Source organism: Zootoca vivipara, chromosome 9, assembly GCF_965207765.1.
Source record: "Zootoca vivipara chromosome 9, rZooViv2.hap1.1, whole genome shotgun sequence".
Lineage (NCBI taxonomy): Eukaryota > Metazoa > Chordata > Lepidosauria > Squamata > Lacertidae > Zootoca > Zootoca vivipara.
In genome coordinates this window covers 45284805-45312495 of record NC_142592.1, presented here as the reverse complement: position 1 = coordinate 45312495, position 27691 = coordinate 45284805, and the positions used below count along the sequence as shown (strand labels likewise).

The window sequence follows — 27691 nt, the reverse complement described above, 5'->3', positions numbered from 1 at the left end:
GAGGGATCTTCGCACCACGGCACTAGATATGCTTAAGACGGCCCTGAATGCCATTAAAGCACTGGTGGGGAACATATGGATCTCCAGATGTTCATAGAATCGTAGAGCTGGAAGGGATCCCAAGGGTCAAACAGGCCAACCCCTGCAATACAGGAATCTCAACTAAAGCATCCGTGACAGATGGCCACCCAACCTCTGCTTAAAAATCTCCAAGAAAGGAGCCCACCACCTCCTGAGGGAGTTTGTTCCACAGTTGAACAGCTCTTACTGTCAGAAAGTTCTTCCCGATGTTTAGTCGGAATCTCTTTTCTTGTAACTTGAAACCATTGGTTCAAGTAGGCCCTCTGGAGCAGGGGGAAACAAGCTTGCTGGAAAACTAACTCCCATCATTACTGATTCCTGGCCAAGCTGGTTCAGGCTGATCAGAAGTGGAGGCCAACGACGCAGACCCCCCATCCCTGCGCTACTTTTGCCATGAAGACTGGCGTCACTGCAACAGGCTGCCTAAGCATCTTCTAGTTTGGTGAAGGACGGGTGAACCCAAGACCCTCCTTGCCAACACTCCCCTGCTCAAACCCACAACCGCCCAAGCCAAGTGGAAGGGCTTCAGCTTTCCTGCAGAAGGGAAGAACCTTCTCTCTCAGCTCATGAAGAATTATCTACAAAAAAAGGGAACGGAGCAATTACTAAAGCTGTCTTTATTACAGATCTACCCAAAAAAAAGGGGGGGAAGAGAAGATTCCAAACAATGTTGCTCTTCATTTGGTTTATAAGCAGCAGCGCACAGGGAGGGGTGTGTGTTGCAGCAGTGGCCAAAGAGAGCCGCGTGATTTAAAAGTACCCCTGGACAGAAAGGGTGGGAAAGGACGCAGACTGGAGAGATGTAGCAGGGGAACTGGTTTTTTTTAAGGAAGTCTGCCAACATCTCTCATGGGCAGCAGCTGTTAATTGTACAGGATCTGGACTGGAGCAGGATGAGGGAAGCTTTTCCCCTGTCTCTGTTGGGAGTCTTCCATTTCTTGCCACGGGTTATTTGCTGGCAGGCAGCAGGCTCTTTCATCTTCTCCCATGGAGTAACCAGCCTTCCCATCAAGCTCAGAACCATGGCTGTTTGTCGCCACCTCCCAAGGAGAAGGCCGAGCTAGAACGGTGCAGCCCATTTCCTTCCAAAACCGGACACTAGCCCAACTGCTCCAAGGCATTTCCACTGTCCCTCATCTCCTCCCAAGGAACTAGGCTTAAAAACAAAAAGGGGAAAGAGTCCTGGGGCATATTCACACGCTTGGTTGCTCAAGGTCCCATGAGTTTCATGAGGAAGGCTTCCAGCTGATCCTCATCTTTTATCCCTACAAACTTATCCACCACATCGCCGTTCTTCATAGCCAGGACTGTGGGCACTGCTGAAACCTAGGTACAAAGAAGGAAAGAAAGAGGCAAGCAGAATAAGAGCTGTGCTCCACTGACCTGTGAACATCATTTCAGAAGTCAAAGCAAACATTAAAACAAAGATAGCACGCTGTAAAAAAAAGGTGAATGATTAATCTTTCCTCATATTGGAGAGCTCCTAAGAAATTGAACAGGATCACTTGGATTTTAGGGTGGGGGTTATTTTAGTTTTAGAAAGATGACTGTCAAAGGAGTACAGCTCCAGCATGAAGTTTCTGCTGGTATTCTGCATGTTAACAAATGCACTTTCCTGCTTGAAAACAGAGTAAGACAGGGATGGTTAACCTATAGCCTTCCAGATATGACTGGACTACAGCTCCCATCAGGCCCAGCAAGCATGGTCTGAGGCAAAGGTCAGGGGAAGATGGGAGTTGTAGTCCAACAACATCTGGAGGGCCACAGTTTTCCCCATTCCTGGACTTAGAGGGAAGGAGGAGACTGCCCCAGTGTGAAGCTGCACTGCCAACTTTCTGAAAAGCAGGCTCTCTGGTAGAGGAAGAGCTGACCAGGATGCACTCTGCGGCTGCTTAAAAGCTCACCATGCAGTTTGTGTAGCTGTGGCAGAAGCATGACACCTGACTGTCACTTCTGACCATGTGGTAAGTGTTACGTACTTCTCCCCACTCCCTGCCCAGTTGCACAGGTTTATAGCTACACAGAACTTATAGTACTGCTGGAGGGTTTATGGCAGGCATCCCCAAACTGTGGTCCTCCAGATGTTTTGGCCTACAACTCCCATGATCCCTAGCTAACAGGACCAGTGATCAGGGATGATGGGAATTGTAGTCCAAAACATCTGGAGGGCTGAAGTTTGGGGATGCCTGATTTATGGTTATAGCTTACCAGACAGGAAGCTTTTAAGCAGCTCCTCCTTGGCTCCTGATCATCTATTTCTAGCCCACAACTGACATCAAGTTGTCAATACAGCAATACTCCAGTTCTGCAGATGTCATTGCCTGACTTCTTATCCCTAAATGTGGCTTTAACTGTGCCCAAACAGAAGTGGAGAGAAAAATGGGTGTGTCCCTCTTTGCGGTGTCAAAGTTGTTGAAGAGTGAATATGATAGACTTACAACATCCAGGGTTTGTGTGTGTGTATTAGATAGAAGAGGGTCTACATTTGCTTATTTTGTACAGTCATTTCTGCCTGTCACAAGGAGGGCACTGAAGCTCTGTCCTCTGGAACCCCACCCCTCTGCCTTCAAAGGGTTGGCCAGAGATTCGCTATGTGGTTTCAAACCTGTATTTGCATCCAAAGTAACTAACAAAATGCTTTATATCAGGGATGGGGGAACCCATAGCCCTCCAGATGTTGTGGGACTCTCCATCAGTCCCAGGCAGCATGGTCAATGGCCAGAGATGATGATGGGAGCTGCAGTTCAACATCTGTTGGGGGGAAATCCAAACTCTGCTTTAAACACAGTCTGAGGCCTTCAAATTTCTTAAAGGATAGAGCACAACTACTGAATACACATAGCCCAGCCACCAGTATATTTATTCTAAGAGTGATGAGGCAGAATGCCAATAGGCCACATTTGTACCATATATTTAAAGCACCATGATACTACTTTAAACAGTCATGGCTTCCCTGCAAATAATTATGGGACCTGCTGTTTGTTAAAGGTGCTGGGAGGTGATATTCTTCTCCCAGAGTTCCCTGGGAAGAGGGCTTGGCTGTTAATCCACTCTAGGAATTGTAGCTCTGTAAGTGTTTGGGTCTCTTAACAACTCTCAGAACCCTTAGCAAACTACAACTCCCAGAATTCTATGGGGGAAGCAGGGACTGTTTAAAGTGGCATTGTAGCTCTCTAAATCAGGCATAGGCCAACTCGGCCCTCTAGATGTTTTGGGACTACAACTCCCATGATTCCTAGCTAACAGGACCAGTGGTCAGGGATGATGGGAATTGTAGTCCCAAAACATCCAGAGGGCCGAGCTTGCCTATGCCTGCTCTAAATGTATGGTGTGAATTTCTGGAGTCATGCTACACCCCTCCCCCTCCCGCAAGTTGGCTTATTGATCTATTAGCTTCTTACTGCCCAATTTTGACTAACAATTGAGAGGACAGCCTGGGATCAGGCAGCAACAGGAAGAGGATCGGCAGGGGCCTGCTAGCTGAGTTCTGCAGGGCCCAGTGCTTTAAAACCACAGGCTATGGGGCCTCCCCACATGTGAGCAAGCCCATTAAAGGAGTCCAGAGACTGACAAGAGAGGAATGTGTAAATATTTCAGAAGGGGCTGACACATTCCACAGCTCCCCTCTGGCGCCCTTATCTGCAGACAGCTCAGCCACTGGGTCGTGTCCTATCCTTATCTTGCCTGCTGTCCATCCCTGGAATGTGCTTTCTCATCAAACACGCTCCCAGCTGCGCTGTGTCTTGCAGCCATCAGCAATTTGCCACACGCAAACCCTCCCCAATGGAAAGCCCTGGGAGATCTGGCTTCTCTTTTCCACCAAGGCTCTGGACTCAAAAGGCCTGTTTCAGCTGGGCCCCACCCTTTCCCCTCTGCTGGCCAATGCAGTGCAGCTCCTTAAGAGTGCCACATCCTATGGTTAGTTCAGGGTGTGTGTGTGTGTGTGTGTGTGTGTGTGTGTGTGTGTGTGAAGGCTCAACATGCAACAGATTATAGATTATGGTTAATTGATGTTCTTTAGTGCCCTCTAGGGGACAACTATAAAAATTCCTGTGCCCTCAAAACACTCCCAGAAAGCTCCTCTTTTCTTCATTTTTAGAAAGAGCCAGATGCTTTACTTGTGGGGACATGTGGGATGCAAATAAGCAATAAAAGCACTTTATAGAGTGAGGATCCAGTACCCTATTCTCCCCATGCCCAACCTGCAGCCACAAATCGGGGAGCAAGCTGTATATAAAAATGGCTTGCCCTACGTTACACAGGAAGCCTGGGGCAGAGCAAGGTCTCCTGGGTAGAATGCAAAGAATGTTAACTGCTGAGTCACTCTTCCCGTCCACAGTTTAACACTACAAGGGCTTTTTCTATGCTAGGCATAAATCAATAGGGTGTGGAACATTTAATCGTTCCCCTATCCATACCAAGGCAGACTCAAAATCTGAATTTAATTCCTGACATGTGAAAAATATACGCCAAAAGTTCGATGCCCAGATTTCAAGGGCTGGGAATGTCCTCTGCCTGAAATCCTAGTGAGTTACTGCCAGCCAGTTTAGTAGACAATTTTCACAAAAGTCTAACTTGATATAAGGCAGCTTCCTATCTTTTTGCATCATGTCTCATCACTGTTTGCTATTTTAAGAATTTTAGACAATGTCTTTAAATGAGCAGCAGCCGGCCCACTTTCCAGCTCACCCCATACCCCACGAGGGGTGGGTTTGTTCTACTTCTTTCCCCAAATGCCGCCAGAGGGGCTTCTGAAAGAGCACATTTCCTCGAGGGAAGGGGAGAAGAAACAGAAATAGCTTCTTTGTGCCAAATAGCTGCCTTTTAGGTTTTAATTTTATAACCGGCGCTTCTCGCCGTAATAGGTTTATTCAAACTGCTTTTGTTGGGTCCACCTGAAAGGCAGCATATAAAATAATGATTGGTTACAGGTCACGTTGCTGAGGTGGGACATCAGGACTCTGGGCAAAGGAGACCAGAAGTTCTCTTTGTTCATTCCACTCACAGCCCCATCTGTAAATCACCCAGCGGCTGTGCGAAGAGAAGGGTCACCACTGGAACACTATTGACTCAACTGGAACATAACAAGGGATGGTGGCAGCAAGCCAAAGTTGAGAGGCGGTGGGGAAACTGGAAGAGTTCAAGGCAAGGTGGTGGCAGGCTGAGACAGGCCCCTCTTCCTGCCTCTCTGGGAGAAGTTGCATAGCAAGGAGGGGCCCCCGGCCTGGAAGAGGGAGAAAGGACCAACTAAGCAAGAGGAAGAGACATGGGCAGGGCCGGCCCATCCGTTTAACAAATGAGGAATTTCTCCCAGGCAATAAACTAGGTCAGCAGGAGATGCTTAGCCATTTCACCAGCAGGAGATGAAGAAGAAGAAGCAACAGCAGCAGCAGTACCACCAGGACTTCGGCACAGGGTGTCCAAATGCCTCCCCTATTTGGGAATCAGGAGAAGGAAGCTCTGGCCAGAGCTGAATCCATTCTGGGAAGAATCCCTATGAATTTTTTTCGCAGCAGGAAAATACTTCATGGATGGATGCTCCATTGGGACGGCTCCGGAGCCCAGGGCAGGTCAGGGCCTGCACAAAGGAATGCACAGGCATTCCAAGGCTCACAGAGGGGGTCCCTCCCTCCCTCTCCCTTCCAAAGAATCTGCCGCAGCAGAAAAGTTGTTGTGAAATTTTCAGGCTGAGATGGTGGGCCGCTGTCTTGTAAACAAGAGCGAGGGAGGGAGGGAGGGAGGGAGGGAAGACTGATAGGAGTGGGAGATTTACTGCCTATTTGCATGGAATCTGCAGGACTCAAAAACCCCAGCAGAGTAGAAAATTGTTTAGGATCTCAAAGCCACAAACTAAAAAGAAGAAGCAAAAATCATTTTGCCACATGAAGCACCAGGTCGCTAGACTTCTAGCCCAGCATTGCTTACTTCAGCTAGTAGTAGCTTTCAAGGATCTTAAGTGCCTCGTCCCCTATTACCTGGAGCCCTTTTAATCAGAGATACAATATGGGGCTTTATTCCTGAAAAGTGTACACTCTTTCACTAAGCTATGGGCTTGCCCTTAAGTGAGAATGTACAGCAGGCATCCCCAAACTGCGGCCCTCCAGATGTTTTGGCCTACAACTCCCATGATCCCTAGCTAACAGGACCAGTGGTCGGGGAAGATGGGAATTGTAGTCCAAAACATCTGGAGGGCCGAAGTTTGGGGATGCCTGATGCAGAGGGACGGCCAAGCATAGCTCTTCTTGTTTTTAAAGTTTCCACCACCAATTTCCACTGCCTTTCTACCCTTCTAAATTTAAGTATCAGACAAAACTCTTCTTATGTCCTAAGCGTCAGAGGAAAGGACCAGCCTTCTGTAAAGCTCTGCATATTGAATCTGGTAGCTGATACAGAAAGGATTCTCCCCAAAAGAAAAGAAAAAACCAACTAAAAAAAGAGAGAGGGGGGTGTTAAGAATAACAGAATTGTAGAGTTGGAAGAGACCACAAGGGTCATCTACCCTCCACAATGGTCCAACCCCCTTCAATGAAGAAATCTTTCGCTCAACAAGCAAACCCACAACCTTGAGATTAAGAGTCTCATGCTCTATGAACTGAGCTATCCCAGCTTGTATGAAGAAATAAATTCTAGGCTTACTGTTATCTGGAAATGGGTCTTGGAAACATGGATTTCTTTTCCAGGGAAAGAACATCTCTGCTTATGATTACAAATGCTATTCTTGACTCTCTGCAGTCCTGCCACCTTCTAAAGCCAGCGGTAGCTGATGTGCTGCCTTCCAGATGTTATTAAGACTCCAACTCCCACCATCCCAATCACTGGCCATGCTTCCTGGGGCTGTTGGGAGTTGGAGTCCAAGGTCCAGGGGGCTAACCTGATTCTAAGCCACCTGATGCCTGCCTGCCTCTTGGTACCCTCCATAATGCAACGGCTCTTCCCACACAGTGACCATCAAGACATGAGTTGCCTGCTCCAGTGTCTCTTCTATCATCACCCAGGGATTCTCTCCCCACAAGCAAAGCCTTCTTGCCCCACCAGACCTTCATCTCTCTTCTGCCACAGCTCTGCTATTAATTTATTGCAGTGTTTCCCAACCTTGGGGCTCCAGCTGTTTTTAGACTACAACTCCCATCATCCCTAGCTAGCAAGACCAGCGGTCAGGGATGATGGGAATTGTAGTCCAAAAACAACTGGAGACCCAAGGTTGGGAAACACTGATTTATTGAATTAATGCATCTTCTGTCACCACACTCTGGTTTATCTCAGTCAAGACCATGAGTCCCGTTGAGCAGCCTTTCCCAGCCTGGAGCCCTCCAGTTGTTTTGAACAACTGCGCTGCCTGGGGCTGATGGGAGTTGTAGTCCAAAACATCTAGAGGGACCCAGGTTGGAAAAGGCAGCTCTTCCTAGGTTCCTAATCAGAACAAATGAAGAGCAAACCAAGTTGTTCTACGCAACTCATATTCTGTCTATTTCTTAGGGGGTTTATGAGCACTTACCTCGTATTCAATGGCTAAGTCTGTGTGGTCGTCGATGTCTACTTTTGCCATCAAGACCTTCCCCTTCTGTTTGGCCACTATCTTTTCTAGCCTGGGCCCCAAGATCTTGCAGGGACCGCACCACCTCCAAGGAGAGAAAAGGAATTAAGGGTTCAGTGAGGGAAAAGCAAAGGCAGCAGGAGAAAGGCGAAGCTTTTCAAAACACTCTGAACTCCTCCCCTATTTTCTGGGGTGAGCTTGCCTTTAATAGCTGCAGGGGAAACCCTCCTAACTTTAAATATCAAGCCTGATATTGATGCCTGTCTTGCTAAATTAAAGAACAGCATGCATGTGCTGGGCAGGTTTACAGCAGCTTTAACAATTCAAGCACCAAGAGCTACAATTAGGACTTTACAGACAGCTTGGGGGGTGTTTTCCTGCAAGGGACACTCAAAGGTACGTTTCAGCCACTTTCATGCTGTTTGTGCCATAGGGTGAATGTGGGACAGAACGCAGGAGAACCCCATTTTCACCAAGAGCCCTTAAAAAACCCCTTACAGTGGTACCTCGGGTTACAGACTCCCCTAACCCGGAACTAGTACTTCAGGTTAAGAACTTTACCTCAGGATGAGAACAGAAATTGCATGCCAGCGGTGCAGCGGCAGTAGGGGCGGCATACCTGCCAAGTTTGTGCCTGAGAAATAAGGGACCGGACCGGAAGTAGCAGACTGGAAGTAGTGCTGCCGCCATTTTGGAACTGGGTGGAGCATGCTCAGAAGTGACTTTTGATGCTGCTGTGCACAGTTCCAAAATGGCCACCGCACCAGAAGTCGCGCTGCAGCCATTTTGGAACTGGGCAGAGCAGCATCAAAAGTCGCTTCTGAGCATGCTCCGCCCAGTTCCAAAATGGCCTCCGCACCAGAATAAACCGGGAAAAAACAAAAAAATCCATTTTTCCGGCTGGGGACAGCTGGAAAAATGGAGGTTTCCCGGGGAATACGGGAGACTTGGCAGCTATGGTAGGCGGCCCCATTAGCTAAAGTGGTACCTCAGGTTAAGAACAGTTTCTGGTTAAGAACGGACCTCCGGAACGAATTAAGTTCGTAACCAGAGGTACCACTGTATACATTCTAGCCAACACAGGTGGTCTTATATTCCCTTTACAAAGTGGTCTAACATCCACCAGAGAGAGCCCTAACGGTTAAACAAGAGTGAGTTTGCACACTGAAGTTGCCGTGTGATCATTCTGATTAAGGCATGAGCACCACAATGCAGCTTTCTGCAACCTGGTGCCCTCCAGATGTTTTGAACTACAAGCCCCATCAGCCCTGACCTTGGCTGCGCTGGTTGTGGATGATGGGAGCCATAGTCCAGTAATATTTGGAGGTCACCAGGTTGGGGGAGGCTGCTGTAATGTGTCAACCTATAGCCGATCACATGCTCAGGGAAGATTGTGTTTATCACTAGGCTGTTTCCTAAGAACGGGAGCAGAACTCCAAAGAGAAAAATTATAGCACATCACCGAAACTGAACCCAGGCACTCACACAGAGGTCTGTTTGGCCCAGACTACACTCATTTAGGATCCCACAGCTAGTTCTCAAGCACTGTACCTTTGGCATAATAGACCTTTGAGTTATCACCATACAGGACAGTTTTCACAGATGCCAGTTTTTTCCTACACCAGTTTTGCACCTGAGCCGAAGAGACTTCATGTATCAAGGTCCCTTGCAAAACATACCGTGGGCAAATTTTGTATTGAATCAGAAGTACGATAGTGTATCTGAAGTGTATCTGAAGAAGTGTGCATGCACACGAAAGCTCATACCAATAACAAGCTTAGTTGGTCTCTAAGGTGCTACTGGAAGGATTTTTTTATTTTGCTTTTGTGCTGGCATATTTGGAATGAAAGGACTGAGAAAGTCAGCTAGCTCCCACTGCTTCCGTGGTCGCTAAGCAGCCACCCCCACAATGGTTCTCGTCTCCTTCCTCTCTCCCCAGATCTGACATGGAAAGTGTCTAGCAAAACACAAACTCCAATAGCATGAGAGCTGCAGGCAGACTCTTGACACAGTTCAACCAAGTTAATTTTTAAGACTGTTTTGATCCGAAAGGTCATAGATGTTTGCAGTCTCTCTTTATTGCTAGGGAATAGCTCTAACTATATTGCAAACAGCCACCACCTACACATGAAATGCATAAAAAATAAAAACTTTCCAGCTTTTGCCATTCACTTGTAACAAACAAACAGGGAGATGTAACCCAGCAGCTGCTTATTTTGGTTCGTGTAATTAACATAATTCATGTAACAGAACAGGGAAGATGCCAAATTACTATTAGTGGACATTTTGCATGTCACTATCACTATCACTTCATAGCTAGAAGGGGACTCAGAGGACTGGACCATCCACACCATTTACCCAAGGTGTGCATTTGTCCACACTGTGGTCTAATACACACATGAACTAGTGATCAGGCAGGAACTGATGCCGGCACCTTTAAGCCAAGAAGAAACACGCCCCCCCCCCGGCACTCACTGGGCGTGAAAATCAATCACCACTGGCTTCTCACTCTTCAGAACTCTGTCCTGGAAGTCATCCCCATCCTGGATGTTAAAGGTGTGCCTGAAGACCAAAGTAGTGGAAAATGTCCTAGTAGTTGCAGGTACAGCGGTGAAGGGGACGGGCAGGCGCCAGGTGAGATTGCAGGGCGCAGCCGAAACCCGACAGAGAAGCAAAGGTGGCTGTGAACGGAGCGGAGCAGAGAGCTGCTTGGCAGGGATGGAGAGGAATGGCCTGAGGAGGAGCTTTTGGGCCATCTGCAAAATGAAAAACAAAAGCAACACAGTTGGGGGGGGGAATCATCAGCTTCCTGAACTCTGCTGGTGTATTCCCACCACCAAGACCCCACAGACCTAGCTGTTATTTCACTGCTTCCTTCCCTTTCCAGTCAATTCCAAGGATCCCCATTCATGCCCCTATCTAGTCTCCACTCTTGCCCATACTCCCGCCTCCTAGGTTCCCAAGCTTTCACCTTATCCATGCCCTCCAGAATTTCAGTTACACCAATCATATTTACTGCACATACAGCACACACATCAAAGTGTCGGGCTAATGAAGAGTCATAAGGGCAGGCCCTACCTGCAGGCTCACCATTTAACCTAAACTACCTTTTGGGTTACAATCTTATCTACTATCTTTACCCTTCAGCTCAGTCTCACTTAAGCACTGTCAGATCACATGTCAGCATGAAGGGCATACTGGAATTATGGTGAATGAAAGAAAAGGTCGCCCTTTAACTCCCTGGACAAATACGCAGTCTTTCAAACCAGAGGGTGTTTGGGCAGCTCCTCCCAGTGGAGGCTGGTCCATTAGGGCAAATCTCAGTATGCCCTCAGCCAACTTTCTTCCTGCTTACAACCAGTCCAGAGACCTTCCTCCTCCTTGGTCTCGGTCCTTGTAGAATGCAGCAGGTAGGAGGAGTGGGCTAAAAAGGAGTTGGCTCTGCCTGTCATTGGCTCTGGGCTCCCTTCCTTCCATTCTACCAGTCCCAGTGTGTACCAACCATCATTGAAGCTCCTCAGTCAAATCAACACTTTTAAACCTTCCTTTTTGGTTGCTCCTGGCTTCGCCAGTCCTATAATTCTAGCCTAGCCTAAGCTGGTGGATACCAGTCTTTTTACTGAACAGTTCTTATATGCAAACAATGTCCTCTGGTGGCCATGGTGGGCCCAATTATCCTATTGGAACATCAACATCTTCCTTTCTGCAGCACACTACAGTATTACCAATGTGACTTTGGCTGGGTTTCTCAGTGTGGCAAAATGCTTTACCATTCTGATCCTAACAACCTGCGAGGCACAACCGATTGTGTGATAGATAGAACCACAATCCAGCTGCTCTACTAACACTTATATGCACCAACTGTGGTACAAACTACGGTACTGTAGTAGAGCTAGTCACAGTTAGCTCTTCTGAATGTTCAAAACACTTGACATGTATTCTGGGATAGCTCAGTCAGTAGAGCATAAGACTCTTAATTTCAGGGTTGTGGGTTTGAGCCCCACATTGGGGAAAAGATTCCTACATACCAGGGGCCTGGATGGCCCTCACGGTCCCTCCCAACTCTATAATTCTATTATTCATTACCTCAGCAAGCTTCACAACAGTCCTGTAAGATTATTATCCCCACAACAGCAAGACACTTCCATAGGGGCTAGTAGCATGCAGAAGAGAAGGAGGGCATTTTCACCAATCTCAGCACTAAGCTACCAAATTTCTTGCATCAACAGGCTGGACTAAGTGACATATGAGGTCCCTCCCAAAATAATCATAAGGTTGCTATGGGAAATTTGTTATTTTATTTACTGCCTCAAAATATAAGCAGAATACAAACATCTGCTTCAAAATGTGTTTTCCTAAAACACATTTACATGCAAGAAAGGATGTTTTCTGTAACAAACCACCCTTTTATAAAACAATTTAACTTTCAAAACACTAAAGTTTGCAAAATTTAGTGAGGGTGATTAAAAAGACATTTTCTTAAGTAAAGGCAGGCAATGTTGCATTATTCAAATACAATATTAAAACCCAGTATTAGGTAAACATTTGTTGTTGTTTAGTTGTTTAGTCGTGTCCCGACTCTTCATGACCCTATGGACCAGAGCACGCCAGGCACTCCTGTCTTCCGTTGCCTCCCGCAGTTTGGTCAAACTCATTATTGAAACGCAGTTGATATTTAACTACTCTAAATGCATTGAAATATAACAGAAGGATATATATTTCTAACCTTCTGTCCTACCCTGGTTACCCTCCAGTCAGCTTAATTCCTAGCCAAGTTTGCCAGGTTCCCCCCACCTTTAACTTTGGCACCTATATGCCAAAGAAAAGAAGAAAAAAAAGAACAATTTTCCTGACAGGGCAGGCAAGTGATGAGAAAAGTTCCATCCGTTACATTCCTGTGCATTTGGTAATTGGGAAGGAGACGGGCGTTTTTCTGAAACTGAGCTGGCAAGGCTGCTTCCATTCCACAGCTCTTATTATTTTAATTTCTAGAACAGGATGAACTGAAGCTCGGAATCTAACCCATGGCCTCCAGACTCGCGATCTGGGAAACCTCCTCCGCCGTCCTCAACCAGAGGCTGTGGACGGTTACGGAAGGGTGAGAAAAGCGCACTCTGCACATGTTCAGAGGCAATCGCGTCTGATCTACAAACTGGTTGAAATGAAGCCCAGCTTATTAGTGCCGCTTAACTAATTGCCATCCTGGGCTCTTTGGCGGAGGCGGGATAATAATATAAGTTGAAGTAACGTAATAATGATAACCATCATAAGTAATGCACGTTTCACTCGACCTCCTCCATTTCCTCTACTAGCGCCTCTCCACTCCGATACAGCGGAGAAAGTGTTACTCGTGAGTAAACAGACACAGGCGCCCCCCCCCAACCTGCTGTGCAGGCGGGTCAGCGACCTCCTCCCCTCCCCCACCGCGCGCGACCTTCTCGCTTCCACCTTCTCACCTTTCAGCCCCACTTTAGAGTGTCTCGCGGCCGCCACACTGTGGAATCAGACGGGCCGGACTCTTCTGCCAGCCGATTGGAGCGGCCGTGGGAGGAATGTATGCATTCTAGTTGGATGATTGGCTGGCGAAAGGGAAGCTATTGAGAAACCTGGGACGTGGTTGGGCTAAGGAGGGCGCGTTCGGCCCGCAGAGGAGTGCGTCGCGTCCTCCGCGCGCTTATTGGTTAAAACGCAGCCGCTCCGAACGCTGCGGAGTCGGAATTTTCACGCAGCCTCGGGTTTGATTGGCTAAAAAGCGCCGGTCGAAAGCACGAATCTGCGTCCGCGATGTGGCCTCGCTCCTCGCATCGGGGAACCGAGGTCAGAGTACACAGGACAGGATGTGCCCAGGAAGGTGGTACGAAAGGCTGGTTCCTAACTTGTTCATTTCGGGGTTAATAATAATAAAAATAAAATAATAATGTAAATAATAAATAATATAAATAAAATTTATTATTATTATTATTTACACCCCGCCCATTCGGCGGCTCTCCTAACAGCGCAACGTTATATTCGCTTAAATCAGTTAAGCTGCAAATTAATCTATCTTATTTATTTGCTTACTTATTTGCTTACTTACTATACCGCCCTTCATCCGAGGATCGCTCGGATTGGCAGAATAGAATAAAGCAGGGATGGCAGAAGGAATCTATTTGTAGATCTTGGGAGTGATTTGCAGTAGATTGGCAAATGGATTTTCAGGGCTTTTTCAGATAAAAGAGTTGCCCATGAAGTTCAAAGTTTTAGGTCGATAGTTTGTGAAAACTACGTAGTGACACCTATGCCGCGCCCCCTACACTCGTGTTTCACTGTGTGGCCATTTTTGCTACACAAAGTTTGCCCATAGAAAACAATTCAAAACTGCATTAAAAAACATGGTGAAGTCTTTGCTTGTTTCCTTATTTATTTGAAGGTGTGAAGAAGGTTCAAAACAAGTTATATGGGGGACAGTGGGTGGGCAGGTGTGGATGACTCGCTGGTCCTGAATGGGGTAATTGTGCCCCTGAATGGCCAGGTGCACAGCTTGGGAGTCATTTTGGACTCACAGCTTCCCATGGAGGTGCAGGTCAGTTCTGTGTCCAGGGCAGCTGTCTACCAGCTCCATCTGGTATGCAGGCTGAGACTCTACCTGTCTGCGGACTGTCTCGCCAGATTGGTGCATGCTCTGGTTATCTCCTGCTTGGACTACTGCAATGCACTCTACACAGGGCTACCTTTGAAGGTGACCTGGAAACTACAACTAATCCAGAATGTGGCAGCTAGACTGGTGACCGGGGGCGGCCGCCGAGACAATATAACACCGGTCCTGAAAGACCTACATTGGCTCCCAGTACGTTTCCAAGCACAATTCAAAGTGTTGGTGTTGACCTTTAAAGCCCTAAACGGCCTCGGCGTCTCCACCCCCATTGTCCTGCCCGGACACTGAGGTCCAGTGCCGAGGGCCTTCTGGTGGTTCTGTCACTGCAGAACCACTACAAGGAACCAGGCAGAGGGCCTTCTTGGTTGTGGCGCCCGCCCTGTGGAACGCTCTCCCATCAGATGTCAAGGAAATAAACAACTACCTGACATTTAGAAGACACCCGAAGGCAGCCCTGTTTAGGGAAGTTTTTAAATGTTTGATGTTTTATCATTACAGGTAGGTAGCCGTGTTGGTCTGACGTAGTCGAAACAAAATAAAAAAATTCCTTCCAGCAGCACCTTAAAGACCATCTACCAGTAAGTTTTTTATTTTGGTATGAGAAGTATGCTCATACCAAAATAAAAAACTTACTGGTAGATGGTCTTTAAGGTGCTGCTGGAAGGAATGTTTTATCATGTTTTTAATATTCTGTTGGGAGCTGCCCAAAGGCAGGGTATAGGCGGGGTATAAATAATAAATTATAAACCTGGGGAACTTGTCACGGAGCAAGGGGAAGTCCTGAAGTAACGCACCCCACACCTGCAAATAAACAATGCATCAAACAAGCAAAAACTTCAAAACTGCATTCAAAAAAACACAGTGAATTGTGTTCTAGAGTGATTACTGCACTTACCCCTTTTTGTATCATTGCAAAGATTGCCCATGCAGTTCCTTCTGTACTGGTGGGGAACCTGCGGCCTTGCAGGTATTGCTGGGCTACAACTGACCATTGGCCATACTGCTTTATACTCACAAAAGGGGCTAGCAAAATAAATGGAAAGGCTCCCACTGATTGCAATATTTTTAAAATTCCTGAGCTTTTTTAAAAAGGAAACCATTGAAATTGTTGGGCTTTTTTGGTTTTCCCCTGACATTTTGCCCCCCGATGCCATTTTTATACCCCAAAAAACAGGACATGTCAGGATGTGTTCTGACGTACGGCAAGCCTAGATTAAACTTTATGAATCACCCTTCCCATTCCATAGCTGAGCAAAGGCAGACACTACTTCTGCTGGTGGGCTTGGAAAACACTTTTTTTTTCTTTTAAAGTTCATTACAATAATACAACCGTACAAAACTTATATGCAATATACTACACCATTACAACAGCTGATCCATTTGATCATGACATACATCTTAAAATAAGTTAATAAAAATACTGTTCTGAAAAAAATGAACATATAAAAACGAAACTGCAACTTTCCCAGCCTGCCACAGGACCACTAAGTTCTGTGCAAATAATCTGAATGTGACCTAGGCACTGACAGCAGAGCCATGGGGTGCTGAGCTACTCAAGTACAGTATATTCTAGCCTGTCAAACAGCAGGGGCATAGTCTCTGTGGAGCAGTAGCAAAGCCCACCCTCTCTGAAGTATGTCTTGCAAAATCACTGATTCTGGTAAACTCTGGCTTTGGATGATGAAGCAATACTTTTGCAATCTCCAGCCCTAACCCCTGGTTGGCCATGCTGACACTGGGTTCTGGGTTGAGACAGCTGTACCGATTACACTTAGGAAACAGCAGCAAAACCTGGAAGAAGAAAAAGATTGAGGGCGGCATTCAACTAAGCCTTAGACCCATTACAATAGACCCACTGAAATGAATAAACATGACAGTGGGACAGACTACCTTGGAAGGCGATTGACTCATCCATTGGGCGTTTTGAAAGAGAGGTTGGATGGCCATCTGCCAGGGATTCTTCAGCTGTGATTCCTGCACTGCAGTGGGTTGGACTAGATGACTTTGGGGACCCCTTCCAGCTCTACAATGATTTAAAGTCAATCAATTTCAATGAGTCTACTCTGAGTCAAGCTTAGTTGACTACCAATCTGAGCACATTGTTAAGGATGATGAATGAAACTCTGAGAGGAATGGAGGTAGCTTGATAGTGGCACATTCTCAAGCGAGAAAGTTCTGCAGGTTTCCGGTGTGGCCTCAGGTTGAACTGAACAAAGGCGATCCCTTCTCTTGATACTGCATCTGTTTTCACCCCAAGACACACAGAGAAAAGGGTGACAGAAAAAACGACCCCTTTCTAAAGCATTTTTTTAAAAAGAAAACCACCAGTTAAAGGTAACACATACACTGTCAATAGGTTTTTTTGAGTAATTACAGGAATAAGAGGAGAGGGAGAGAATAAGGCTGTATATACTGAGTCTGCACTATCTTTTAGATAAGGAATTCAAATCTCCCAGTATGACAGATTTGTATGATCATCACATACACCAACTTAGCCAGAGGCCCCAGCTGCAAAAGACCTAGAAAAGTATTAGACATAGTTTTTAGCACAACATGTGCCAATGGGAGCTTGTTCCCCTTCTCCACTAATGCAGCCTGATGAAACATTTTGCCAGTGTTTACTTTCAGTTTTGCAGAATCCTGGCTTGTTACGAATGAACTAGATATCCTAGTTTAGAACGATTTATTGTCAGTTTCAAAACAAGCCAACTTCAAACCACAAGCCAAGAAGCCAGCTTCTTTATCCAGAGTTTGTTTTAAACCAGGATCTGTGGTTTTAAAGTAACTGAAGAGACAGAATTAAAAAAAGTGATGCCTTTGGGCCCAGAGATTGTCTGCATGCAAAACATGTGCAGCCACTGTGCCACGGGTCATTCCCTTCCATGTGCCCTAACCCTGTAAGTTCATCCTGCCAAGTTCTAAATTTGCAGCAGGGTTTTGGTTAGGCATTGGACCCCTTTTCATTTCAATTCTCCAGACCAAATGGTAGGCGAGAAATGAGGTTTAAGTATTTATAGATAAAGCAAGAGGGCTAAAGTGTATCTCTCCCAAAGAATCAGTTGCTGGAAAGGTGTCCCCCCCCCCCCCGGAAGCACAAGTGCTGTGTTTGTGGCAGGTAGAAGGCTATTCTGTCCATCTGCTAAAGAGCAAGGGAATATAGATAAAAGACAAGACTCTTTCTGGCTTGGTCTCTTGGAAGTGTGTAGGGGTGCAATAAAGTGCAGATAGTTTTCCTACCTACTCTTACATTTTTTTTTTAAAAAAATAGGATATTATAAATACAATCATCACAATAGAAAATAAAAATTAATCACAACTGAACTTAATTAATGAAGCTTTCTAACTAGGTGTAGTGCAAACAGGAGAGATATTTTGTTAAGAGTGCAGGAATTCTCCTTCCTTTCAAGGGCAAGCTGGCACACAAGAATGCCAGGGATGCAGAACAAGTTGATGAATGTGGCAGCAGTGCATTTTGTCAAACGTGGAACAAAGGGATCCCCCTTCTCTCCTGTATACAATATTATTTCCCTGCATTGGACATTAGCAGCATTCCTTTAGCCAATACTACCGAACTGATTGTAAAGTCATGCACATACGAAATCTGCAAGGTTATGCAAGGACAAAATAACACATAGCATCCATAACCAACGACTTTTGCTGTGGATCACCACAAAACATGCAGTCAGGAGTAATATTCCGTGGCAAGTCATCTGTGCAATCCCTTTTTCTCCCCTGCGACAAGCTAGAGACTGGCCCCTACAGCAGAAACGCAACACCACCAGCAGGCTACAACAGTGAACAGGAGTGACAGGATGCCTCACATTACCCAGTTTCAGCCCTCACTTATCCTGTAAAAGACTCTGCTCTTCATAAATAACACCAGATCAACACAAGTCTTTGGCAAGTCATGGTCCCCCATAAAGGAATGGGCAGGAATCCAAGTCAAGTATACGCAGTGGAAGCTGTGCCCCAGGAGAGGTCTATGTCAGGGTACCGTGACCACAATCATTGTGGTTTCCGATGCAGTCTAAGGAAGGCTAAAGTTCATCCTTGGTGCTTATGAGATGCTGCAGCTGGTGGTTTGGTATCATGTGATCTTCCAACAGCGGGTCATGTGACTGTGTACTGCCAGTTTCCCGCTCATCTGGGGAGTCCACAGCAGTGTAGTCTTCAAGCAGTCCTGCTTCTACTCCATGACGACTAAGCCTCTCATTACCCATGAGCCCTTGCATTCTCATGTATCCCTGCTGGCAGAAGGGAGGCAATTTCTGACGCGTGAGGGCGAACAGGAAGCAGGACTCTAAACAAAAGGGGGAAAATGTTCCACGTTACCATCCTTATGAGTGTTACCATCCTTAGGAACTTTTAAATTAAAAAATTCCAGCCTGAACCTACAAATCAAAGAGATTGGTAATATGAATATTTTCCATCAACATTGATTAAATTTCTCTATTTAGCTTACAAGTTGGTGCAGGGGGAGTTTGGTGGTTACTTGTATGTAACTCACTTCCTAAGCAGAAAACACTAGAGGCTAAATGGCTTAGGGGAAGGAGCTGTAGCTCAGTGGCAAGAGAAGACGCCAGATTCAAACCCTGATATTTCCTCAATTGTTAACTAGTTCCCCTCCACCTCCTTCTATGTTTTTTTTTGCCTCGGCCCACTACACAGTGGTTTCCAGCCAACCAGTCCACAGGTTACCTGCATAGAATCTGCGCAGGTCAGTTTCCAAGCAATTCTCCAAGAACCGTCTCAGCGGGAGGATGTGGGCATTTGGAGCAGTCCAGTCTGTCAGAAAGTCCTCCACAATGTGATGGATGGCGTCTGGGCGGGGCAAGGGCCAGTCTGGTGGGCAGAGCCTCATCTCACGCTCTGTTGGGAGAGTCGTTGGGAGCGCCAAACATAAAAGTACATTCAGGATAAAGAATCGAGGGTGGGGCGGACATGGTGGGCCAGATGTTTCCCAAGCCTGACTCAAGGTTTCTAACATCCCTCCCCCCCAAAAAATGGCTATAGAGGCACAACAATGAAAAGCAGGAATGCTTGCAGCAGGAAGAACTGAAAACCCACTTTGCTTACCGGTAGGGAGGCGTTTGTAGTAATAAATGACAGGATGCAGGAAATTGGACTGCCAAGCATGGCGTGCTTCACCCACAGCGCGGTTGTAATAGAAGACGTCCTTGTCAGGCCCAGAAAAATTCTTCCCATACTCCATCACAATGACAAAAAGCCCATTCTGAACTTTTTTCCCTGTGCGCCATTCCAGGTCTTGCAGGACCCCAACCGGATACTCCTCCAGGTACTCAAATTCTGTGGCATTCCTAGGCACAACCAGAACAAATAGTCTTGGGCTCACTTAGCAAAATATGCAGGTGCTGGTGGACTCAGAGGACTAGATAAGACTGCACTCTCCCACCCAGGAATATGGGCTTCACAGCTTGCTAGTGGTCCTAGACTTCGCTTTACTCTTAGCAATGGCTACTAGCCAATGGCTACTATGCTCCGCCTCCATGGCCAAAGGCTGTAAGGCTTCTGGATCCCGGTTGCTGGAAACCACAGGAGGGGAGAGTGCTCTTGTGCTCGAATCCTGCTTATGGTTTTCCCACTAGGGGAATAGGATGCTGGTCCAGATCGACCACTGGTCTGATCCAGGACATTATTCTTCTGTTCTTCTTCTAGGATTGTCTGGAAGGCTGGTACACTGTGCCCTCTGCTGGAAGAGAGATCTGAATAATTTCATTCATGCCTTAGTGACCATGTGAGGTTGTAGCCCAGTGGCAGAGCACATGAAATCTCAAGGTAAGGCTGGCAAGGAGTCCTGCCTGAAACCATGGCGAGCCACTGCCAGTCAGGGCAGGCACTACTGAATAGACAAGACAGTCTGACTCAAGGCCACAGTGTAAGATTGCTTGAAAAACTGCAGCTGCTACCATCCTATTCGTGTTGGGTAGGAGTTGGCACAGTCATATTACACCTGCTCTGAAACACCTGCTGGGTCCAATTCCAGGTGCTGGCTTAGTCCTATGCTGTCTGGGTCCCTGGTACTGCAAGGACCTGCCTATTCCAAATGAACTACCCTGAAATGCAGGGGTAGGAAACCCCTGGTTCTCCAGATGTTGCTGGATCACAGCTCCCATCTACCACTGACTTTGCTGGCTGGGCTTGATGAGAGCTAGAGTTGAAGAACCTCTGGAAGGCATCAAATTGGCTGCTTCTGGGTTAACAACAGCCAAGGCAGCCTTGCTTCAGGTCCCATCCATCACACCCAGAGGTCAGACTGGCCCCCCACAAGAAGGATGGGCCTTCTTGACTGCTATGCCAGAGCTTCAGAACACTATTTCATGGGATGTGTGTTTGGCTCCCTCCCTCCTGGATTCCTGGAATGTCTTGAGGCTGCAAAGCAAGGAATGGAAGAGGAAATTGAATGGCGCTGCTAGGATATATTTCTAGGGGCCACAGTCTTCAAAGGAAGGAAACGAAGGGAGCATTACTCACTCACTCTTTTAGCAGAATGACATCCGCTAGCACAGTGAACATCTGATAGAGCCCAGACGCCTCATTCACTCGCTTGACAATGGCATTCGTTAGCTGCATAATGGGGTAGAGGGAGGATGGCCAGGGGACTCCGTGGTGACGGACTTCTAATAAGCGATGAACTACGCGAGCTGCGAGAGGTGGGTAGGGAGAGAGAGAGAGAGAGAGAGAGATTACTTTAAATTAAAATGTACAGTACTTACAAGCTAAGGAGGAAGGAGGACATAAAATGCTGGTTACTCTTCATTCACATAATTTTAACTGGAACCAGGGGTAGGGAGTCTGCCCCCCCTGATGATGTTGGACTACAACTCCCATCCTCACTGACCATAGGCCAACATCTGGAGGGCCACAAGTTCTTCAACCCCAATATAAAGAGGTAAAGGCCTCTCCTCTTGTAATGATCTTCATGCAATGTCCTGGTAGGTGAGAACTGTTAACAGTGGAACGCGGGCTGCCTTAGTAGGTGGTGGGCTCTCCTATGCTGGAGGTCTGTAAGCAGAGGCCACTTCTCAGGGAGGCTGCAGTTATAAGATTATTGCACTGTGCAGGGGGTTGAATTGAAGGACTTCTAAGGTCCCTTCCAACTATAAAATGATATATATCTATCTCCACAGACTCCACATACGGTTCCAAGACATAATAAAATTTTCCAGCTCTCCTATGTTATTTCCCTTTATTTATAGTAGCATTTCTGTTGTTAGTACACTTTGGAAACAACGACAGTCTGCATCTGTACTGGGATTGTTTTTAAGGCATTTTCATTCTTTTATTGCTGACCTGGCCTCCTTTGGGAGAAAGGGTGGAATTATTAATTTTAATAATAAAGGCAATAACAAGTGTTGCATTGTTCAATCAAAGTAATAATAATAAAAAAGAAGAGAAACACACCATACCAGAGCAGCTTCAGCTGGCTGGCTGACGTTGGCTTTCTCTACAACCCACTCATCATGTCTCCAAGCTCACCTGTGTATCGGAACCCGTGAATGAAGCCCCCAGCAGATTTCCTGAAGTCAACTGAGTGGCTTGCGGTGCCCAGAACAAAAAGGCCCCGAGTGGCTTTGGCTTCGTAACTGGGCTTGATGAGAGGATACTTCTTCTTACTGCCTTTGCCTTGCATCAGCCCCACAGACCTGTGTGGGGTGGGGAAAGGGCAAATGGAGACAGTTGAGGCTGAAATAGAGTAAGGTTATGGGTGTGTGTCTGAAAGGATCTCAGCCAAAATCCAAACCAGAACTTTCCAGCTATGTCCCCTGCCCAGCCCCCATGCCCCCTGGTCTCATGCATCTTCCTTGTCACTTTGGGCCCAGGCCTATCTCACTTGTTGAATATGGAGAAGTCGAATTTCCAGCCGAGGCAGCCAATGGCGCGGTCGTAAGGTGCTCGAGTGGCAAAGTTGTCCAGCTCGTCCTGAGGGAGGAGGATGGAATCTGCTTCGCTGCTGTTGCTGTTCTCCAGGTAGAAGCGGAGGGTGATGTGCAGCTTTCCTTTCTTATCCTTGACGAGAACCAAGTCTTCCAAGTCACCTTCCAGAAGCCCATCCAGGGACTTCAGCTGATATGTGTCCAGGAGGCCGTTGTTAACGGCTCTAAGGAAGGGAGCATTTATTGGTTACATATATTTAAAAATGGCTCCACGTCCAGAGAATTTCCAAGTGGAGTACAGATAATGGGAACTGGGAGTCCCAAGAGTTGTAGGGTCACAAGACAGATGGGATTTAGTGCTCTGCATGTCAACTGTGGAAATATCATTGCCAGCCGGCGTAGAGAACCTGGTATAAGGCACTCCTTCTCTGTAGTCATGTTCTTTATTGGTTTTAATAATGCTGGGGAGGAGGAAGTCCAAAATTTGTTTGACAGCATTTATTGTGTGCTCTTTTGAGAACACAATGGAAAGGCAGTTAAGAAATGCAAGAGAACAGTGACTTGTAAAAGACCGAGGATAAACAGTGAGGAAAACGCATAATTACTCTTACTCTTGTTTTTAACCTTTTGTGTGTGTGTGTGTGGGGGGGTGTTAGTCAATTTTAGTTCACATTTCAGAAAGCCCATCTGTTCTGGACTACAACTCCCATCAGCCTTAGCCAGCACTGTGCTGAGTAGGGCTGAAGGGAACTGTAGTCCAGAACAGCTGGAGAGCACCAGGTTAGGAAAGGCTGGCTGGCTTTGGGAGAGTCCCGGGAGCCAGCATTAAGGGGCCTAGCATGCTGGGCATTGCCCATGCCTTTCTTAAATGATGTTAAATAATGCTTTCCCCACAGCCTTTATGGCACCCCTGAATGTTTAGTAGTCACTTCTCATTGATAAAAGGTTCTTACCTCAAATCTCCAACATAGTGCGTGGCCCAGGAAAGGCGAACACGAGAGCGGCCCACCATGTGCACGAAATTGGTGACGCCCAAAATGTTCTCCGCTGTCTCAAAGGCAGAGTTTCCTCGGCCCAAGATCAGTACAGATTGGCCAATGAAGTCTTCTGGATTGATGGACACAGACTCATAGCCCTCGACGTATTCTGAACCAGGGAAGTTCACTTTGTTAGGAACCCACGTTCCCGTAGCCACCAATAGGACACTGAAACATATAGTAAGGATTTTGATCAGGCTTGCTGAAGGCATAGCCAGAAGTTCTGTTCCAATTTCGAAAGCTATTGCAGGCTAGACAGCAGGACTGGGGAAGCTGTAGCTCTCCGTATGTCATTGGACTCCAGTTCCCATCATTGCTGACACTGGCCATGTCATCTGGGGCTGATGGGAGTTGGAGTCCAACAAGATCTGGAGGGCCAATAGTTCTGTAGGAAATTACACTTTCACAATCAGGTCCAATCGGAGCTGTGCCATGTGAACATTTCCCTCCTCTAAGTAGGTTTTCTTCATGACTCACCTGCATTTATAGAACTGAGCATTCTGGTCAGTAAGGATGAAGAAATGGCCATTCCATGCCTTAATGTCTTTTTCCAGCATCACACGGGTGATGGATGTGTTGTAACGCACCTGGAGGTCTAGCATGGAAGCAAAGTCCCCCAGGTAACGCACCATGGCATCAGCGTCTGGGAAAAAGTCCTTGGAGTAGTGTCGAAAGAGCAGCCGGCGGTCGTGGCTGAGTAGCGAGTTCCAGTCATGGCGAAGGTTGAACTCACTGTTGGATTTGCCAGTGTAACGCTTGTTGACACTTATAAGCTTTCGGTGGCGTGGATACAGGGCAAAAAAGCCCCCGGGCGCACAGCTGCGTTCAAAGACCACATAGTCTCGGCCTGCATGCTGGAGGAAATATGCCATCTGCAAGCCCGCGGGGCCAGCCCCAATGACACAGTAGTCATGGTACAGGGCACCAGTAGCCCTGCAGGAGGCCAAACCGAAGGCAAAGATTAACAGAAGTTCTTGCACACACTTCGAAGGAGATGGCATTATACTTGTGGACAACAGAGTGAAGTGAAATCTGTTCAAGGCAAATATAAGAGCTGAAAAGACTCAAGTTAAAATAAGTTCAATGAGAACTGCTAAGGGTGCTTAATTATTTGGAACTAGGATGATATACTTGATAGGCTCAGCTTTGTGTCTTGTCTCCTCTCCAAGATGCTGCAGTCCAGACCACAAAGTGGGATATGCAAGCAGCAGCCACATCACTATCTTCTGCTGAGGAACCATATTCCAGCCACAGACAGGAGCTACAAGAGTGAGAAGATAGGCAAGTGTCCTATTTCAAAATCATTTCTGCTCCACGCCATTGCAAAGCATACTGCCCTGAAAACTCACACATTCAAAGCAAAGTGTCACCCTTCTAGACCTGTTTTGTCAGGTCTTTGCTCACCAAATAGTTTTGTGCTTTGAGTGACTGAGTGTGTGTTAGATATGCTATTGTTTGACACCAACCCCCATTAGCTCCATCTTATATGACCAATGCTCAGGGATGATGGGAGTTGTAACTGTGGCAACATCTAGAGGGGCACAGGTTTCCCACCCCTCTTCTATAGGGATGTAGACAGGAGGGGATGGTGACAAAGCCTGAGAACCACCCACAAAAGGCCACTATGCGTGTTACAAAATGAGCTTGCATACTCTGATACACCTCACATATGGTATCTTTTGTGACACATGAATGCTACACATATGGCCTATAGAGGCCTGCTATCTGGGCCCCTATGGAATATGTTGTTACCATATCAATCAGCTTTATTCCCTATCTGCAACCACTGTCATGTACAGCAACCATTCCATCAGGCTGCCAGAGAGGGAGAGAGATGGGACCGCAGGGCCTCTCCCTGGACTAGGCTGAAAGACAAGCAGTTTTTTGCTCCTCTCCACATTTTTCCATTTCTGCTGTTCACTACAAAATCAGTGAGTGCATTCCTCTTTTAAAGTGCTGCCCTTTGCCACCATTTCCCTAGTTCCCATGACAAGGAGTTCTTTCTTTCTTTCTTTCTTTCTTTCTTTCTTTCTTTCTTTCTTTCTTTCTTTCTTTCTTTCTTTCTTTCTTTCTTTCTTTCTTTCTTTCTTTCTTTCTTTCTTTCTTTCTTCCTTCCTTCCTTCCTTCCTTCCTTCCTTCCTTCCTTCCTTCCTTCCTTCCTTCCTTCCTTCCTTCCTTTTCCTTCCTTCCTTCCTTCCTTCCTTCCTTCCTTCCTTTTCCTTCCTTTCTTCCTCTTCTTTCGGTACTGCCAAGTGTAGAGATAGAATGGTATGTTCTCTTGTCACCATGTGTATTTTACAAGCCCATAAATTCACTTGTTTTGGGATAATGTCACACGTGACCCTGGATAAAATGACCATTTACTAAGTTATTGCACTATATGGTTGGTCAACCAATTATCTGTGGGAATAATTTTCAGCAGGATGATACACAGAGTGGCCAGATGAAAATGATGACAGCGCTCCTGCTACTTTAATGAGTTGTGTGGTCCAAACATGGGGAACTGTTTTCCCTCCAGATGTTGCTGAACTACAACTCCCAAAATCATTGGCCATGTTTGCGGAGGCTGATGGGAGTTGCAGTTCAGCAACATCTGGTGGGCCAAAGGTTCCCCCACCCCGACGTAGATGTTGAAATTTCAGCTTATGAAATTGTTCATATGGACACAAAAACTTGCTTTATGTATCAGACAAGAGAACTCATCCTGATTCCATACTGGCTCAATTCCATCTACTCTGAGCAGCAGTAACTGCTGGATGGCATTGAACCGGAGATCTTCCATTCTACCCCTGAGTGCTTGGTAAATCTGTATTTTCATATAAATACCATTCTGAGTCTCGGAGGCTATTTTTTAAGAAGCGTGAGTACGTACGAATGGCAGTGCATGAATGGAAAGCAAAAAAAGAGCAATTTTCAACGGAACTTACGTTCAGCTTTTGCATTCACGTTGCAGATGCAGGAATGTTCATGCAACACCCTGGAACAGCTATGAAGGAAGAAGGAAGGCAACAACATAATCTCTCTGCTGAAGAAGCGAACATGTTATCCCTGGGAAACAGGAACAACCCTTATCCTGCTTGTGAAGAAGAGAAGCGTGCTAGCCAAGGAGGATTGGCTATAAGCCTAAATGCTAGGCCAATGGTTAAGGGACCTGCACATGTTACTGGGTTCCTGCTCCCATCAGCCCTAGTCAGCACAGTCCATGGTCAGGGGTAATGTGAGCTGAAGCTAAGCATCTCTGGAGGGCACCAGACCTAAACCTGCTGGAACTTATCGACATGAACCAACCTCATGGAAATGGGGCTGAAGCTTTTCCTCCCCCAGTAACCTGGCGCCCCTCCTAGAGGACTCCATAGGAAACAGCACCCAGGGACCATTTCCCTCCGCCCAATGGGATGCGGGGCGAGGCTTGGCGGCGTGTCAGGTGCGTGACGTGCTGACGTACCTGGAGCGTCTGGCCGAAGGGTGGAGGCGATCAGGTAGGTCTCAGTCTCGTGCGGCTGCCCCGCAGCGGCGCGCGGCGGAGCTCGTCATAAGAGTGCGTGCTGCTCTAGTCCTCCAAGTAAGGGCCGGGCCTTAAAAGATCGCAGCGAGATGCTATGCCAGAGCGGCGACCCTCCTCGTTCTCTGCTCCTCTTTACCCAGTCGAACCCGCTCGCTCGTGGGACCCAGTCCGGGCAGATGTGCCACGTGACTCAGGTGCCTCTCGAAGCGCGCGACGAAGCTTTCCGCGCCGCCTTCATTGAGGCGCCGCTACAGCCATTTCCGGGTCACGTGCTGCGAGGGCGAAGCCGAATGGCGTCGCTTTTAAAGGGGCAGACGCCGAAATATCAAATGCGGTCCCCTCCAGCCACAAAGTAAAACCAAAACGACGAAAGAGGCCCGTGGTACCCAAGATACTAACATATGTTCCCTTTAGCCTTTATATTAAGCTCACGGTGCTGTCGTGGCACCCTTAAAGATTGACACATGTATTCTGCTGCCAGAGACTTAATACGGTACATCATCTCCTTTGGAGTGCTATACACCTCCTACTTTAAGTAGGGGCCTTTCTTCCAGGTGTGTGTCTAGGATTCCAGCCTTTGGTATTTGGTCATTCACATACTATACAATTTAGTTCCTTTTAGAATCTAGAACTGACTTGTTTCTAGGGTTTTGGTGCTTTAGATTTTACATCTATCATCTCTCCCAGTATGTGAGGATAGCGGTCAGAATTGACCTCAAAATTGTATTGCCAAATCATGGATTTAGGAAAAAAGAAAACAATGTAAACCATGGGGCCAAAAAGCCATACGTAAATTAAAATAGGTCCAGATGCAGAAAGCCTGTTTGTGGCTGTTTCTTCTATGCAAAACTCCATTTCATGTCATTCATCCGATACAGCCGACTCTGATCCACAGCTTCTCCCTCTCTGGCAATAAAATCCTATGCTGCTTCTTTCCATCCCCATAGCCTCGCTATGGCATTGCCATTGTTTTCATGTCCCAACTTCTTCACCATACCAACTCTT

The 27691-nt window shown here is 46.8% G+C and overlaps 2 protein-coding genes across 2 annotated transcripts; both read right to left on the bottom strand.

The window, feature by feature from the left end:
• Nucleotides 1-683: 683 nt before the first annotated feature.
• TXN2 (thioredoxin 2) lies at nucleotides 684-13124 on the bottom strand. Its single transcript, XM_035128195.3, has 4 exons — nucleotides 13072-13124; nucleotides 10091-10371; nucleotides 7577-7700; nucleotides 684-1407 (listed from the first exon to the last, which is right to left on the bottom strand). The coding sequence occupies exons 2-4, from the start codon at nucleotides 10369-10371 to the stop codon at nucleotides 1291-1293; spliced, it is 522 nt and encodes a 173-aa protein (XP_034984086.1). The 5' UTR covers nucleotides 13072-13124; the 3' UTR covers nucleotides 684-1290.
• A 2399-nt stretch (nucleotides 13125-15523) lies between these two features.
• Nucleotides 15524-26962, bottom strand: FOXRED2 (FAD dependent oxidoreductase domain containing 2). Its single transcript, XM_035128287.3, has 10 exons — nucleotides 26627-26962; nucleotides 26109-26167; nucleotides 23659-24442; nucleotides 23098-23349; nucleotides 22102-22368; nucleotides 21747-21913; nucleotides 20746-20911; nucleotides 19326-19567; nucleotides 18948-19118; nucleotides 15524-18549 (listed from the first exon to the last, which is right to left on the bottom strand). Exons 3-10 carry the CDS (start codon nucleotides 24180-24182, stop codon nucleotides 18287-18289), a joined length of 2052 nt encoding a protein of 683 aa, XP_034984178.3. The 5' UTR covers nucleotides 24183-24442; nucleotides 26109-26167; nucleotides 26627-26962; the 3' UTR covers nucleotides 15524-18286.
• Nucleotides 26963-27691: the final 729 nt, after the last annotated feature.

Bases quoted from the DNA above. Each gene is read 5' to 3' on its own strand.
- TXN2 (XM_035128195.3), bottom strand. From the start codon at position 10,371: ATGGCCCAAAAGCTCCTCCTCAGGCCATTCCTCTCCATCCCTGCCAAG. The intron at 7,701-10,090 runs GTGAGTGCCGGG...CTCTCCTTGGAG, and splicing joins GTGATTGATTTTCACGCCCA to GTGGTGCGGTCCCTGCAAGA. The intron at 1,408-7,576 runs GTAAGTGCTCAT...CTTTGTACCTAG, and splicing joins ACTTAGCCATTGAATACGAG to GTTTCAGCAGTGCCCACAGT.
- FOXRED2 (XM_035128287.3), bottom strand. From the start codon at position 24,182: ATGCCATCTCCTTCGAAGTGTGTGCAAGAACTTCTGTTAATCTTTGCC. The intron at 22,369-23,097 runs GTAAGAACCTTT...TCCCTTCCTTAG, and splicing joins CACTATGTTGGAGATTTGAG to AGCCGTTAACAACGGCCTCC. The intron at 19,119-19,325 runs GTAAGCAAAGTG...CTCTCCCAACAG, and splicing joins CTACAAACGCCTCCCTACCG to AGCGTGAGATGAGGCTCTGC.